Source organism: Sander vitreus, chromosome 12 (assembly GCF_031162955.1).
Source record: "Sander vitreus isolate 19-12246 chromosome 12, sanVit1, whole genome shotgun sequence".
NCBI classification, from domain to species: Eukaryota; Metazoa; Chordata; class Actinopteri; order Perciformes; family Percidae; genus Sander; species Sander vitreus.
This window is the reverse complement of record NC_135866.1, coordinates 10,989,307-11,005,558: the sequence shown is the minus strand read 5'-3', so window position 1 is coordinate 11,005,558 and position 16,252 is coordinate 10,989,307. Positions and strand designations below refer to the sequence as shown.

The 16,252-nt window shown below is 39.7% G+C and overlaps 2 protein-coding genes across 2 annotated transcripts in view; both read right to left on the bottom strand.

Annotated features, from left to right (window-relative positions):
* Positions 1-10,694: 10,694 nt before the first annotated feature.
* LOC144526336 (uncharacterized) lies at positions 10,695-11,989 on the bottom strand. The gene is made up of 2 exons (XM_078263753.1): positions 11,779-11,989; positions 10,695-11,298 (listed from the first exon to the last, which is right to left on the bottom strand). The coding sequence occupies exons 1-2, from the start codon at positions 11,986-11,988 to the stop codon at positions 11,122-11,124; spliced, it is 387 nt and encodes a 128-aa protein (XP_078119879.1). The 5' UTR covers position 11,989; the 3' UTR covers positions 10,695-11,121.
* Positions 11,990-14,780: 2,791 nt separating this feature from the next.
* LOC144526684 (uncharacterized) overlaps positions 14,781-16,252 on the bottom strand; it is a 34,551-nt gene continuing 33,079 nt past the window's right edge. The window contains exons 49-51 of the mRNA XM_078264298.1: positions 16,097-16,211; positions 15,837-16,009; positions 14,781-14,898 (exon numbers count right to left, since the gene is read on the bottom strand). Coding sequence (XP_078120424.1) covers positions 14,781-14,898; positions 15,837-16,009; positions 16,097-16,211 — 406 coding nt within the window. The remainder of the gene's footprint in view (positions 14,899-15,836; positions 16,010-16,096; positions 16,212-16,252) is intronic.

Here is a 16,252-nt window from a genome sequence, read left to right as displayed (position 1 = left end):
CCCCTGCCCCCCCTAAAATACGCACCACCATCCCCTCTGAAAAAAAAGAAGGCGTTGTGGCGATGAGGAGCTATTACTGTACACCCAAGACAACAAAAACAAAACTGAACTCTTGCCTGTGAAAATCTTTTAGATGAATTAATATGAAACCAGAGGATATATATATATATATATATATATGGGAAAAAAAAACATTTTCAATCAGGACTTGACCAACATTTTATGCAAAAGAGAAAAAGCTGTGATAAACAAAAGAATGGTGGTCTCTCTTCACGCAAATACAAATATATATCATTTCCAATTTATGCTGTGAAAAACAAGCTTTAATACATCTTTTCTAAATGCTACTGCACTCCCATATGCTTTATTGTGTTATTGTTGTCAGTAATAACTATACCATCATCATCCTCATCTCTAATCTGTTGAATCTTATCATCCCAGTTACTGGCTTTCTTTTGTTTTTGGGACTAGAGATTTGTTTTCCAATTTATCTCTCATACTGTAGTTTGATCCTGAATGCACTGTCACACTACCTGCTCTGTTGTGAGGGTAAGACTGAATGTATTTGATAGTTCTCTGTGTTGTACTCCAATGGAAACAGAGTGCTTAGGGTGGGATGTAATTTACTCAGGTGTGTACTGTAAGCGTGACTAAAAGGACAGATAGGGCTGTTTCAAGTACTCTAACATGAAGTCCCCTATATTGTTCTGCAATGACGGGACAAGACTGATTCAAGCAATATAACAGAAAACAGTCTAGTATGTCTCAAAACAATAGTGATGCCAAGCTGACAACACATCCCTGTGGTCGGTGTGTTTGTCAGTAGAGAAGACTGGCAAATAAAGTTGTACAAGTAGGTAAAAGTTGGTGTCAAAGTAAAACTGTCTTGATATCCGTTCAATATAGTATTTAACATTTGCAAAGATTATTAGGTTTTTAAGTAAAATGATGTCCAAACGTGTCACTAATGGCCAAGAATAGTATTCTCTCCAAAACAACCAGCATCAGCACTATGAGCCATGGCCAAAATAAAATGGCCACTTCACATATACACCTCAAGAAACACAGACCCCTCTCTCTGCTGTTAGCTAGGCTAAAGATATAACCATATAACAGTATTCATGCCTTTAAACTATATGGACAAAAGACTTCTGCTGTTTTTTTCTAAGCAAGAGAAGAATGACAGTTGTTTTTGCCGGCCCAGCAGTTGTTGACTAGTTTTAAAGACTATTTCTGTTACTTTTATTGTGAAAACATTAGAGATTTCTCAACACTGGTGGACAAGGTGCCTGACTGACTGTTTAATGACCCATTGACCTGATTTATTGATGTTTTCAATATACGGTCACAATCATTAAGACTTTCCCATCACAATGGAAGCAGAATGTCTCATTGAGGAACCAGTTCGTCTGGATTTAGCCAGGTTTGGGGAGGATGTCCTACCATCCCGGTGGGAGTATCTCACCGAACTCATACAGTCTCCATCCCACCTGGTTTTGTGACCCATGAAATGAGCCATTCGCTGCGTTGTGGAGGAAATCTACTCTTTCATAAATCAACATGCTGACAGGGCTGTTTAAACAAGGTGAATTGATTGGTACACCGCATACACCGTGTAGGCTGAATAGCTCATTCCCAATCCCCAATTAGTTTGACTAACTCAGGAAGTCCTACAATTGTTCTGCGAAAGGGGCCAGACATAAAAGGCTGGCCGCTCGTTGTCCAGCACCCGTTGCACAAAGCTCGGCCACCGGTGTGGTGTTTAAGGAGATCAGGATGGAGTCGATGGTGTTTTTTTTTCATTAAAAAAGGTAGTAAACCTAGCCAGGTAAGGAAGGTTGAAAAGGGGATTACAGGAGCCGAAACGAAGCATGAACATAGCATGAATAAGAGTTGATGTAAGCTTGGTTAAAATTTGAGGCAAGAGATTGTTTTAAATTTGGGGAGAATATGTCCTAAACTTTTTTATGCAATGTTTTGCAATGTTTTGATCAGTATTTTAGCCAGAGTTTATACAACTCTCCTATATCTGGTTGGAAATCATATGCTAAATTGATGGTATGTACAGTAAATAGCACACATTCAGTTGCACGGAGCAAACCGCAGTGGTATACTATCATGGATCTGGTGTTCTAATTGGGGCCTGGGTTAATAGCTGGTGCAAGTTACCTGTGAGAGCTAACGGTAGATTAGTTCAACTTCCACAGCACCTACAGCATAACAGTGATACATACAGTATATCAGACATGACACTGAAAGTCGAAAGGCAAGACCAGCATATAGAAGTATCTTTTTATAGAGGTTTATATTGGTGCAAATGGAATACATGTGGACTTAAAGCAATGCATGAAATTGGATGTACTTGATGTCAACTGTTGATGGCAGAACGAGAGGATTTGAGAAAGGGATGAATAAATAAAGGAGGTAAAAATAGCTGATGTGAGAAAAGAGCAGCACTTTTCGGGGGGGGGGGGGGTTATTGATGTATGAAAGGGTGAGCAAAGGCATTGGTTGTATGTGATATTAAGTATTATTTATTATTTTTATGTTTGCAGATGATTTCACTGCACTGGAACACACTCATATATGCATTATGAATTGTGAGATGAAATAATAAAAAAATATGCATTGATAATAAAAATCTGAATGAAGTTAGTGATTGTTTAAGAATAAAGACTATGTTATCAAAAACCTTTCACCTATACGTAGTGATTGATTCAATGTGTTGTTGATCACATATCTTTTCTTATTGTTAGTCACTTTACAAGTGAAGCAGCAGGATAAGCAGACAAACCAAATCCATCAAATGCGGTTCAAATTCATAAAATAATCCACTTCATCTATCAAGTCACCGGGGGTGATTTATCTTCTCACTAGCCCCTAATTCCAATGTGTCATTTTGGGATGGCGCTCCTTCGCCCTTAATTCTCCCGTTGTCATGGAAACAGACCCTCCGTGCCGTCTGCAAGGAGAATGAGGAGGAGGAAGAGGAGACAGATGAAGGCTCCCCTGCTTTCAGGATGTGGCTTGTCTTCTCTTGCGTGATGGCTGCAGCACAGAAAACAGCAGAGTTGGAGTATGGGGGTGGGGGGTGGTATGTTTCCTTTTTTCTATTTCTGCTGAAGAGAGTGTAAATGTATAGGTACTCACAATAATAAGATAGAGAAAGAAGTCTCTCTCTCTCTCTCTCTCTCTCTCTCTCTCTCTCTCTCTCTCTTCTTTGCTCCAAAAAAAATGTCATCCCTGTCTCCTCCACTTGCCTCCTTTCCTCGCGCTTGGTCCCACCCACCGAGGAGGCGAGGCGGAGGAGAGATGCATGGAAATCATCGGAGGAGAGAGGCAACAAGCAATGTGTTTTAGAGGGATGAGACGTTGTCACTACCCGATGTGAGTCGAGTGCAGATGTGAGTTGCGCATGCGTCACCGTTTCTGGGTTACTGGACTACAAAATGCAGAGGCCCTGATGGAGCTCCAGGGCCTGCAGCTAGCCGCGATCTTTACCCATAGGATTGAAGGGACAGTAGCAGCTAACGAAATCCCTAATGTTCACAAAAATGCATTAAATTGAAATCGGACACCATTGTTAGCTTTATAAGACCTGGGGGTATATGTTATATAAGTGGCGTGACGAAATTCAAACTGTAAATATACTCTAGTTATGCTGGCAGCCTATCCGCAGAGCTCCGCGGAGCCCCGAGCTCCGGTAGTCCAGTAACCAAGAAACGATGACTTTCACTGGGTATGGAGGTTGCCGTTTTCTCGTCAGACTGTGTGGAGCTCCTAAAGTCCGACACGTCTTACCAAATTTGCAATTAGCCATCAATTTTCGTAAAACGGCCCATATTTGAGCTTTATATAGTTGATTTCTCGCTTAAAAAAGTCTCAGAAGTGAATTTAATAACGAAATAGCCCAACAAACAATATATAACTTTGCAGTGTCTGAAATATGAGACCTGCTGTCTCGTCTCCAATGTGTTTCTATGGGGTTCGGTCAAACCAATCAGCGCGCAGCTCATCTAAATATTCATGAGCATACCATATTTGGAAGAAAAGCTCTTGTTTCGGGCAATTTTCAGCCCAACCAATGTTACATATCCTATTAGGAGACCTTAAGGAACAGTGTGAAATACCCTATATAATCATTCTATCACCCCTTTAAGACTGCCTTCACCGAGGAAGGCCAGAACAACATCTGGTTCAGCCGAGGACCGAGAAGTTGAGGAGCTATCAAATTAGGGGGATGAAATTCAGCACATCTCACAATGACAATTTTAACATGCTGATGTTGGCATATGGTCACCAGGTTCACCACCAGTGCAGTGTCAGAAATTACGGGGGGGCAAAAATGACAAAAATGCTTGAAGAAATCTCAGAATGCCCCTAAAAAACGATAGACATAAGTGTCATATGTATACGTGACACACACTCACACAAACAGCGCGGTTACATGTATGCATTGTAATAGCAGCAATGCACTAACTACTATTTTTTTTTTTATTATTCTTTGTAGATACCCAGATATTTTAGATAGTGGGGCAAAAGTTGCCCCCCAGATATTTTTTTTAATATTTCCACTGCACCAGTGTGTTAACATAAGATTTTAACTTGTGCTTCATCCTGAAGGAGACACAAATGTTAAAAAAAAAAAAAATCATGGCATTTTCTTGCTATCCAAATATGAGTAACAACTTGCGTTTTATCACAATCAATATGCCGTCTTGTTCACTGCATCCACCTCTGTGATTAGATTTCACTAAGGGCAGAAACAAGTCAATGTCAGCCATTTAGACACCGATAGGAGTTGGCAATCCAAACAGGGTAAAAAACATACATATATGGAGGGCAAGGGCTGCAAACTGCTTGAAGGCTGCTCCACTCTCCTCTGCTCTTCTCTCACATCCACCTGTCCTCCCCCACCTTCCCTCCTGTGTGGAAGAGGCAACCTTGGACTCAAGTTGATGGCTGTATTAAAATCTTAGATGTATTCAAATGTTCATATAATAACCATAATCATTCACAAGCATTACTGTGAAATATAACTTTAACATTTTAATTAAATGATGGCACTTAATTAGAGTAGTGAATCTACCACAATAATAACTTTAGCCTAACTTTTTCAGCTCTTCTCTTCACATCACACAGACCTTAGTAGACCATTTCGGCTTAATTTGCAAACCTCTCAGTTCATTTTCGATTTCCAAGGGGTGTTTATTAACGATACAGACCAAAATGATTCTAGGCGCAAGTAGATGGACCTACAACAACCAATCACAGCAATGAAAAGACGCAGCTCTGAGCGACACACGCAAGTTGGGGCGGTGCTTTATCCATTTTGAATGAGGAAAAGAATGGTGGCCAGGTCACAAACTCTGTCAAATAACAGCTAAACAGCAGCCTAGTAGTAGAAATAGGTAATTCATTTTTCATCAGCACTGCCTAGTTTGACAGTTTGATCTGAGTTTCGTGAGCCTGGTAAGTTGCGCTGGAAGGAGAATGCCAGTTTCGTTCAGTAACTACATTCAAACATGATGCTCCTCTGTCAGTCATCATCTTAAACCGGCCCCACATGAAATAAATGATTGTGATTGGTCCGCCCAGAGCCTGGTCGGCTGTATTTCTGTCTGAACGGGAGAGGGGCCAAACGTATCTGCCAGAGCAAATGAAACATGAGCTCGGCAGTAGGGCTGTCCCAAACGATTATTTTTTAAACGATTAATCTAGTGATTCTTTTTTTGATTAGTTGACTAATCTAACGATTCATTTTTCGATTACTCTCACGATTAATTTTTCAATTAGCGATTATTTTCCCATTGCTCAATTATTAACAATTTACACAACAAATATACAACAAATTTCAATAAGGTTCAAATCTCTATTTATTAAAATTGTTTAACACTGCACTTTACTTGAAGTAAAAATAATTTGTAGTGCAACCTGAAGCCAGATGTAGTTTATCAATCCAACAACAAAATAAAGTCACTTTCAGGAGGAATACAAAAATAAAAACTTAAAGTAAACAGAAGTAAACTCTCAACATCCAAGCTCTTCTCCCCTTTAATCTTACAGTAAAACAGATTACAGTGCAATTTTAGCAACATATGAAATCAGATGTATCAAATAAATCCAACATAAGGCAAGTTGCAGAGTGTCTAATATAACAGTCTGTAATCGATTGGGTCACTCATGATGATGGTAAACCAAATCAACGGACTAACGTACCGTTGGGCTACTACTGGGAACACATTCCGTGTCACTATGTTGATAATCACACATGCTTGGGAGTAAAGCTTAGATCGGGCACAAAAAAATCAAGCCCGACCCTACCCGAGCCCGTGCACGTTGTGTCTGAGCCCGGCCCGGCCCGACACATTAACTGGAATTATGAGCCCGAGCCCGATTTTAACCCAACAATTTTTTAATACATGGGCCGTTATAACTGATGTTATAAAGGACTCGTGAGATATCTGAAACAATCTGGCCTGGTTGCGCAATTATCGAAGACAGTGCTACAGATGGGGGGGACACGATTTAGCACAGTTTATCTCACACTCAAGTCAGTGCAGGACATATACCCAGAGCTACAGGAGAAACTGGAGAGGCATAGCTTTCTCCCCACCCAATTAGGCTAATAAAGTAATGATTAAAAAAACACAAATGCTTGATCAAGGGCCCGGCCAGGCCTGGCCTGGCCCGGGGATAGTGGCAGGAAATATTGTCCCGACCTAGCCCGTGGGTCAAATTTGGGCTCGGGCAGAGAATCTAAACTCTAGCCTACTTGGGAGGGAAACCGTACAGTACAGTACAGTTTTGTACATAAATAGACCTACTAAATCAAAACCAATAGGCTAAAAATTCAGGTGCATTATCATGTCAAGGTTACGTTATACACATGTGGAATGAGGCCCCAAAACAACAGTAAATAGTTTTTCTACAGATGTTAGACATTTGCAGCCTATATACAACTTATTTTCAATTATGAACTAGACAACCACCTTTCTAACAATTAACCAGAAAAAGGGACAACACTCTCACACAACAAACAACAAACAGCTATGGTTAACGTTACCATGCAAAGACAACAATAAACTCAACAGCAGCTAACGTTACAGCCCACAAAACACACATTAAAGCAAAAAGAGAGCCATGCAGCACAGTTTTTACCTGCTCTTTAAATAAGTCTGTTGTAACGTTACTCACCTGTCTGAACATCATTCTGTGTGTCTCCTCCACAATCTGCTTCTACTTCTCTGCTGAAAATATGCGCTCCTCAAATGCAAAAAAGTTTTGAGTTGAGTGAGGCTATCCTCTGCAATCACATCAGGGAATAGGGATTATTGTCACAAAAACGGCAGAAAGGTCTCAGAAGTTCGTTCTTACAGAAGGAAGTTCCTACGCAAATGTAGAAGACAGCGTTGGAAGAGCAACAACAATATTCACATTTAGGAGTTGCTAGACCCAGCATGCACCTGACCTACAGGTGTGTTTGTTTGATTTGGGTCACTGAGATGCACATGCTCGCCGCGTCTAATGTAGATGTGATTTTATTTCTTGTTTTGTAGGCCTACTTATATGCCGAGATACAATAATGCCTATCGTAACCATAACCCATATTGACATTATTGCATTGCACATCCTGACACTAAAACCAGTCAAAGTAAACATTCAACATTTATCTTTTACAGACTAGCAGCTGAGTGCCACCTCTCTTGATATGAAGTTCTGCTCAGTTTCATTAGTTTTGCCAGTATTTGGTCATATACCAAAATATTGGACAAATTAAAGTTTTGACATGATGGTGCTAGAGGAAAGGTTAAGGGCTCACCGATGTTATTGTAAGTCCTCCTGAGGATATTGTGAATTGCTGTACCAAATTTCAGGGCACTCCATCCTATAGTAGTCCAGATATGTCACACAACCACAAATGAGATGTTTGTCAATGTATGTCAGACATACATTGCACACAAGAAAAATTTTAATCTAAGACAACTATTGTATTCACTGAGCACCTTCATTCTCTCCCAGACCCCGGAGGATGAGCTATTTCTGCAACTTCCTCTAGTACCACCCTCAGGTCAGAATATCAGGTTTGTATCAGATTTCTCACACCTCAGTGGCAGATACAATAGCTATGAAATGTGGTCATCCCAGCAGGTCGCCTGGGAATACTGTGAAAACTCTGTGCACCTGAAATACATTGATTTGATGCTTTAATCTTTCAAATTGTTCATTCACACTCAAAAAAGGTGTTAAACTACACCAAATTAGTGACTGGATACCAAATGGTGTATTTTTCAAAATTCTCATCCCAAGGTAACACACCGTGTTATTACCTCTTCTCTTTTCTCTCAAACCATCTGTGTTAATATGCGGCAGAAGACTGACTGTTTTTTATTGCATTTTAAAGGTCATAGCTGGCACAGTTTACAACATCTCTGCAATACAAAAATCCCTTCGCCGGGGTTATGTCACATGCATCTCTTTGTAGCAAGTGTCATTACTTACATTTTCCATGTTACCAGTATCGTAAATCTTCTTTAATGCCATATGAGAGGTATAGCTAATGGAGAACTTTAAGGTTTCTGCTGGATCCACAACACAGACATCTATTTATGGCTTGTACAGTTATTTATATAGACACGTACATGACTTTATTTGTCTTTTGCAGACTTGTGAGCATACAGAGTAAAAATATTCTTGATCTTGTATCCCACGCATCTCTCTTCCCTCTCTGTCTATCCCTTTTTGTCCTGTTGTTTTGATATGGGCCTGTGTGCCACTGGGACTCCACTTGTTTCTCTTTTCTCGTCCTCGCAGGGAGAGAATAAGGGAACTCCTACTTAGAAGTGGCGCGTTCAGTTCTACTCATTAAAAATAATTGGTCTCTGTTCAATTAAGGATCAGTGATGTTCCTTTGATCTAGCTGGCTCGGTGTTTCTTATCTGCATCTTTTACATCCAAATCAACTGCTCAGAGTTGGCAAAAGTATTGGATAATTGGTTCTAATGTGTTTATTTCCAGAAGAAGTAAGCTTTGGAATGATTATAAATGTTTGAATGAAATGAGTTCTGATGGTTAAAGTGACTCAATTCAAAAACCTGCAAGCTTCTGCTGCGGCACCTTGTGAGACAGTCCGCTCCTGAGACAATACAAATCACTTTACTTTCTCTCTGCCGCTCTTTCTCTGGGATTTGCTGTTTTTGGCCTCTCCTGTTTGCAGACGAACACTGCCAGGAATACAGACTTAAGAGACATAAGACACATAAACGTGCATGCACAGTGCACACAGGCACCCACCCACACACACACACACACACACACACACACACACACACACACACACACACACACACACACACACACACACACACACACACTGTAAACCTACTTATCCAGCCGCCTGCCCACACACCCACTCCCACACTTTGTAATTGTTACTCTCACACTCTATCATTTTATTGAAGAAGCGCTCCAGTATAAGCATGTTAATGTGCTGGCAGTGGTTCCTGTTACAGGGGGAAGCTGTTCTGTTGAATCCCAATTGCCCAGGGACAGAAAGGATACTAAGCCTAGCTTTGACTGCAGTTATGTTCCAACACTGCTACTTTAATAATTTTCTCTCTGATCCCGTTGCTCATCCTCTTTGCACCTCTCCTTCCCTCCCTTCCTCTACTTTCGCACTTTCCTAATCTATATTCCCTCTCCACCTCTCTATCCTTTTTCTGCCCCCTACATTGTACTCTATTTCTTTTTGCTTTCTCTCGGTTTCACCTATAGTCTTTTTTCTTGTTTGATGTTATGGAGTTCATGTTATTTTCACCGAATCCACCTCACAGTTATACATGCATAATACATACATGGTGGAGATCAATGCATGTTTTAACATAAAGGCCTTTATGATATGCATTGCTGCTGAGCTACCTAAATGCATATATCATCAGTGCGTCAATGTGTGGTGTTACATGACATGTTTTATGCACACATGGGAATGTATCAGGAAATATGCAAATTACATATATGCATTGCTCACTTACACAGATGCATGCACAAATGCCAGACACAGACACAACTCTTTGCAGATTGCATGCCAAAGCTACAGTACACTTAAATAGGGAAAAATTTGCTTCAGTCATTGGCGTAACAATTGAAGGAACATCAAAGATATAAAAGATGAATGGATGTCTGTAAAGCTGTTGGTTTATTGTTGTGCTGGTCTACCACGAAGATCACTTTGAAACATAAAACACACTGCAGACATTTATGACATTTAAAGTCTTACTGGACAAAGAGAAGAACAGCCTCCTCTGCTGGAGAGAAAAGAATGTGGCAGAGAGAAATCTGCTAACAAAAGAGGGCCTATTTAGACGGAAATACTTTGATGTGTGATGAATGAATGAATGAATGAATGAATGTGAATGATCTTGATTTATTTGAAACATAACAGACGGTTGATCAAGATCAAGAGGGTCAAGTATTGTTCAACTAACTGCAAGTATGAGAATTGTCTAAAATGCTTTTACAAATAGGTATGAATGTTGCACCCCAGAAACAGCCAATCTGCTTAAGATTCTCCACACTAAATGGTGTAACGTTTACTGAGAATGGTGGACTAAAACATTAATGTCAAGACCTTTATGTCAAGTGAGATGGCAGGATGTTAAGAAGCAAATCCAAGAAATATGCAGAATTGTCTTTTTAATTGTTAAGTCATGCCTCAAAGAATGTAAGCTTCAGTGGCTAGGTTTATTTAAAGAAATAAAAAACTGTTCATGTAGTCATCACATACATCCACACATACTTTACAACAGTGTTCCACTATTTTATATTCACATTTAATTTGAAGGCGAGAGCTAATTAAAGCTGCCCTAACATTTTCTGAAAATTACAAAGTAATTTGATAGCCTAACAACATTTGTCAATGAACATTTATGTAAGCATGAACAGCACAAAGCTTTTTTTTCTTTCTTTTTTAATCTTAAGACATAATGCAGTTGCATGATTGTATGGGACCCTAGAGCAGCAATAAATTAGGTATACCAAGAGAAAACTACATTTTAGACATAAAAAGAGATAAAAGTGAAATATCTATTTTATGGTTTGTCTGGCACTTAAGTGAGAACAAAGTTAGCAGGCAGCCCAGGCTTTCCAGAAGAACATCCTGCAGCCAAATCTGCGAGTCGTCTTGCCCAGTGCACGCCGATTCTTCTCCTGTTCCTCAATGTCTGTGGGTTCTTGTAGGATATTTCCATTTTCAAATTTGGAGAGTTTATAAAGCAAGTCTATTAAGTTCTTTGTCGATTCCTATGGAGGAGAAATATTGACATAACGTAAATATTAAAGCATTATAAACAGTAACTGGGTCATACATGTAAGTAAATAGAAAACGTTACTGTAAATCAGTTTATCTTATGCTAAACTACTTTTGCATTTGTTGCTCATAGCCAGAAATGGACATGCAAATTTGTGGTAGTACTTTAATCTCTTATCTGCAATTTCATAGAGGTGCAGCTCTGAGGATAATCATATGACTGTAATCGGTCAGGTAGCTCTGACAGCATCCAGAATGACTCACTGATCAAGGTTAATAAAATGTTTGCATAAGTATGGACAAACTTTGTACATTGAGACGCTGTAGGCAGAGCATCCTAAAGCCTGCAGTGTAATCATAGCTGGACCCTGGGGCTTGGTTTAACCGCTGGGAGAAGGGATGGTATTTTTGTGTTGTACAAAGCATTAAGAACATTATGGAGAAGGGCATTAGGGAAAATAAAGACATCTCACCTGTTTGTCTTGTGTTTCCTCGAGCCATGGCAATGAGTCTTGCTGAAGGTGGAGGTCTTTAAATCTCTGCGCAGTCTCTGTATTTTCCACAACACACGATGCAAAACACAAAAGTGCCACAATGCAAAAGATGTGGGCCATCCTTACTCGAGATATCTTGCTTGTGTGCTTCTTGTTGAGAGAATTCTTCTTGGTAAGATACCACAACATCCACCGCTGATGTCGCTGCCAGAGTGAGATGACAGTTTTTAAAGCGCTACCTACAGTATAGGCCAAAAAGGGGAGGAGGAGTGTGCAGGTTATTTGCGTAAGGACAACTATCCTCAATTTTGTGTTTGGTCCCATCAATGCACTGAACCATGTACCCTGTAATTTACAGCAGGCATAAGGAGTGAGACAAAAGGTCTAAATAAGGACATGTTTGCCACCCTGGTCTTTCAGTTACACACTGTAATCTGGTTGTATAAGTGAAGGTCATCCTGATGCTATCATTGGCATAACTTGCAAATGTGAAAGATCCCCTCTGCCTCCTTGTTTAAAAGCAAATCCCTGTAAGTGAAGCCCAATGTGCACTCATGTAAGATAAAAAAAACAACATTAATGACACTAACATGGGGGAAACAATGACTTCATTAACCCTGCTGTGCTGTAAAAGTTCAATCAATAGGCAGAGACAATGGGATATCAAGACGTCATGAAGGTCAATTTATCCTTTGTTACACCCTTGTAAGTTTGCTCTGTTAATCCCGTTAATGAGATTTCTGCTCTGTTTAACTTAACAGTTATATTGCATCTGAGTTAAGGTGCATTTGTCAAAGGCTGTAATAATGTTCCTAATGGCATATGCTGTAAATATGCAACTGCATTACGTGGACTGAAAATTTAGCAATCCTTCTTTTTAGGATCATCCCGTTTTATTGTTTAACAGGCAAGAGGTATTAAGTTAGTGTTTTTTATTCAGATAAATGTAAAGGCAGAGTGGGTCAAAAGACTTTTTAAAATTGTAAATTCAGTTTGAAGCTGAATAAATATGCCCAAAATCTCTTTCCAGCAAGTGTCAATAAGCAATGTTCATCTCAAATGATCAGCACAAGCCAGCAACCATAGAAATGTATTCACATTATGGCAGGAGTGTTGTAACAACAAAAAACTAAACTTTATAATTCAGTCCAGGTTAAGTTAAAAAAAAAAGATTTCCAACTGGCTACATCTGCCACCAATAACTAGTATAAAAGATCACTCATAGGAAAGTATTGTGTTTAATGTCTGATACCTAATAATGATCAGCATTAGGTAATGTCTCTCTAAGGTGTAGCTCAATTCCCCATAGAATTAGGCTTAAATGTGGACGGACAACATCCTATAACAACTGCAAGTGACTGGAAGTAATGAGTTTTAACAGCTGATCCTTAAGGATTTTACCTACAGTACATACAGAATGGAGGTATTCAAATTAGTAGATACCTAGTAACCAGTGTGAGTACAGGCAATGTCTCTGTAGTTTTTATAGAACTTTCCTTGTAAACCTGTAATAAAATGATCATAATATGAATACATTGACTTCGCATAGTTATTCTGGATTGAGATCTGACCTATAAAACTATGTTATAATGGGACCTAAATGTGTTTAATAAATTTCTATAATATGAATTGAGTATTACCCTACGCAAAAATATGAACAGATGTTTATCTCGTCCATGTAAGGAACACGTTTGGAGAAAACTAAAAGGACATGTGTCCTTCTCACATGGGGGACAACCTTGAGGCACATCACCCTTTCAACAAATCACTTTTCTAACCCAATTATAAAGGTGTAGAAGCCTAATATAGCTTCCTGAACAATTATTAAGTGCACTGTCGGAAGCAGAATAATCCTGTTAAGAAGGCTACCAAGAGCACTTTATAGCAAGAGTGTTTCTATCCATGCTGATAACAACTGTCTACACCAGGCCATGTAAGACTTGTTTAATTTAATGTGGCATTCAAGGAGTGGCTGCTTGTTACGTCAGGGCTTTTTCAGATGTGTTGGAACTCTACTTTTAATGAGTTGAGATTGTGCTCCAAAAATGTCAAAAATGTATTAGATAATCAGTGTGACACTTCATCACAGGTTTTTAATTCCCATAAGAGGGTTCAGCTCCTCTTCAGTTGTTACTTATGTTAGCTGCTTCCCTTACATAAGCATATGAGGCTGCTTGTTATTTCTGACTCTGAGCAATCGATATGTTGGAATATCCGTGTGCCAGAAAGCAACAGTATTTTGAACACAGTGTTGTTTAAGGGCATTGCTGTACCTTATTTTTGCATCTAGCTATATGGGGAGTTTGCATCTATTGATCACAGTGACAGGTATGGATGAGTGAGCTTGAATGACTGCTCCTTGGGGACACATTGCTCTACTGAGTGAATAGTGCAGGGAAATAAAATGTTGAAATCACAAGAGGAATGAGGCTATTCTGGATAGTAACAATTACCGTATTACTTTTAATTACAGCTTCTTTCAAACCTCTGGTCACATATTGAATCAACAGGCAGATTAACATACCATAAAAATAATCATTATTTCTCTTCATTTGTGTTTTATTTTAATATCTTTCCCTCCAAACGACAAACCAAAACAAGAAAGATGGAATGCAAAATGAATCATTCCACAATATATCCTATCAAGATCTTAATGAGCAGTTTTTGCCCCAAAGCCAAAGAGAACGCCTCCTGCCTCATTTAGAAATGTAATGTAGAAAGTTGCAGGCTGTATGGGTCATGAGGTTTATTCTTTTCCATGCACCATTTAACATACTGAAATCTTTAGAGGGAACAAATGACTCAATATTTGCATGTGAAAACAACAACGTACCAATTCAAAAGGGAAACTGTCACATTTACAAGATACAGCCCCTCAAAATGTCATTGGCAAACACACACTACAAACAACCAAGACTGTTTTATCTCATATTTCTCACATTTTCATACTTCAAATGACATTGAAAAAGTAAAATTGGATGTTAAAAATTGTCCCCACGTCTGTCATCTGTACCAGGTTGCCATGGTTTCCTGCAGACACGACAGCGGCTGATGACACTTTGTATCGAAGGTCCCTTCACTGTCTGAGGAACAGGTGTACTACAGGAGAGAACACACACACACACACACACACACACACACACACACACACACACACACACACACACACACACACACACACACACACACACACACACACACACACACACACACACACACACACACACACACACACACACACACACACACACACACACACACACACACACACTTATTTTATATTTAAAGTAACATGGTGAAAGGGTTCATTATCAGTAAGTTACCAAATCAAACCAAAACATGTCCTTTCTAAGATAGGATACACATTTGATTCTGAAACAGCATTGTGATTGTCATAGGACATGCAAAATCAAAGAAAAACAACGCTTAAAAAATTCTTTAAAGTGCTTATATTATGCTTTTTGGCTTTTTCCCTTATCTTTATTGTCTCTGTATATCTTTTTTGTGCATGTTATAGGTTTACAAAGTGAAAAAGCCCAAAGTCCACCCCAAAGGGAGTTACCATCTCCAACAGAAAACACTGTTCACAAACTGCTCCAAACAGCTCTATTGTAGTCCAGCCTTTACTTCCGTGACGAACGTGCGTCACTTTGTAACACGTTATAATGCTCGCCTAGCTGCTAGCATGGCACTCCCTCATAATCTGCTTCTGACTGGCTTGTAGTGCTGACCTAGGTACTGTGCATGTGCGACTCCCAACAAAGATGTAGCTAAAACAGCGAGCTCAACACACAGGGTGAAAAGAGGCGCTGCAGCAATGCGCAGTACAACAAATATATGGTGTTTTCTGAAAATTAAACCATGTAAACCTATTCTGATATAACCTTTAAATACAATTATGAACCTGAAAATGAGCATAATATGAGCACTTTAACTAACCCTAATCAACCCTGTGAAAGATATGATTCAAACTGTGAAAGGGAGGCACCTCCCATGGCATGCATCCACGACTGTTTACACAGAAGGGAGCAGTTTACCTGAACATGCTGTTGGGGTCTAGGGAGGCCAGCCAGTAGCTATAGGAATCAGGGTAGTAGTTACACGTTCCCCTGCCGTGACACTCGATGAAAGGCACTTGGCGGAACTTTTCCAGACATGAGCCAGGAGAAACCAAGGGCTGGGAGGAGCCATCTGCTCCAGCACCCGTGTACTAAAAGGGATGAAGGTCAAAAGAAGAAAATTAGATGGATTATAGCATAAGAGAAGAGCCAGGAGAAAAAAACACTGACTTCTTTACCATGACAAATGAGTGTCCGGTCCATAGTGACTCCCAACCTCGGGGACACTCAGGAATCAGAGTTGTCTGGCTGTGGACTGCTATGACATTGGAGGTGGTTTCACACACTGAGCACCTAAACCACACATGCATACAGACACCCATATTAAAATTGCC

Excerpts from the sequence above, each read along its gene's own strand:
- LOC144526336 (XM_078263753.1), bottom strand. The coding sequence starts at position 11,988 with ATGTTGTGGTATCTTACCAAGAAGAATTCTCTCAACAAGAAGCACACA. Across the intron at positions 11,299-11,778 it reads AGGAAACACAAGACAAACAG|GAATCGACAAAGAACTTAAT; the intron begins GTGAGATGTCTT and ends TCTCCTCCATAG.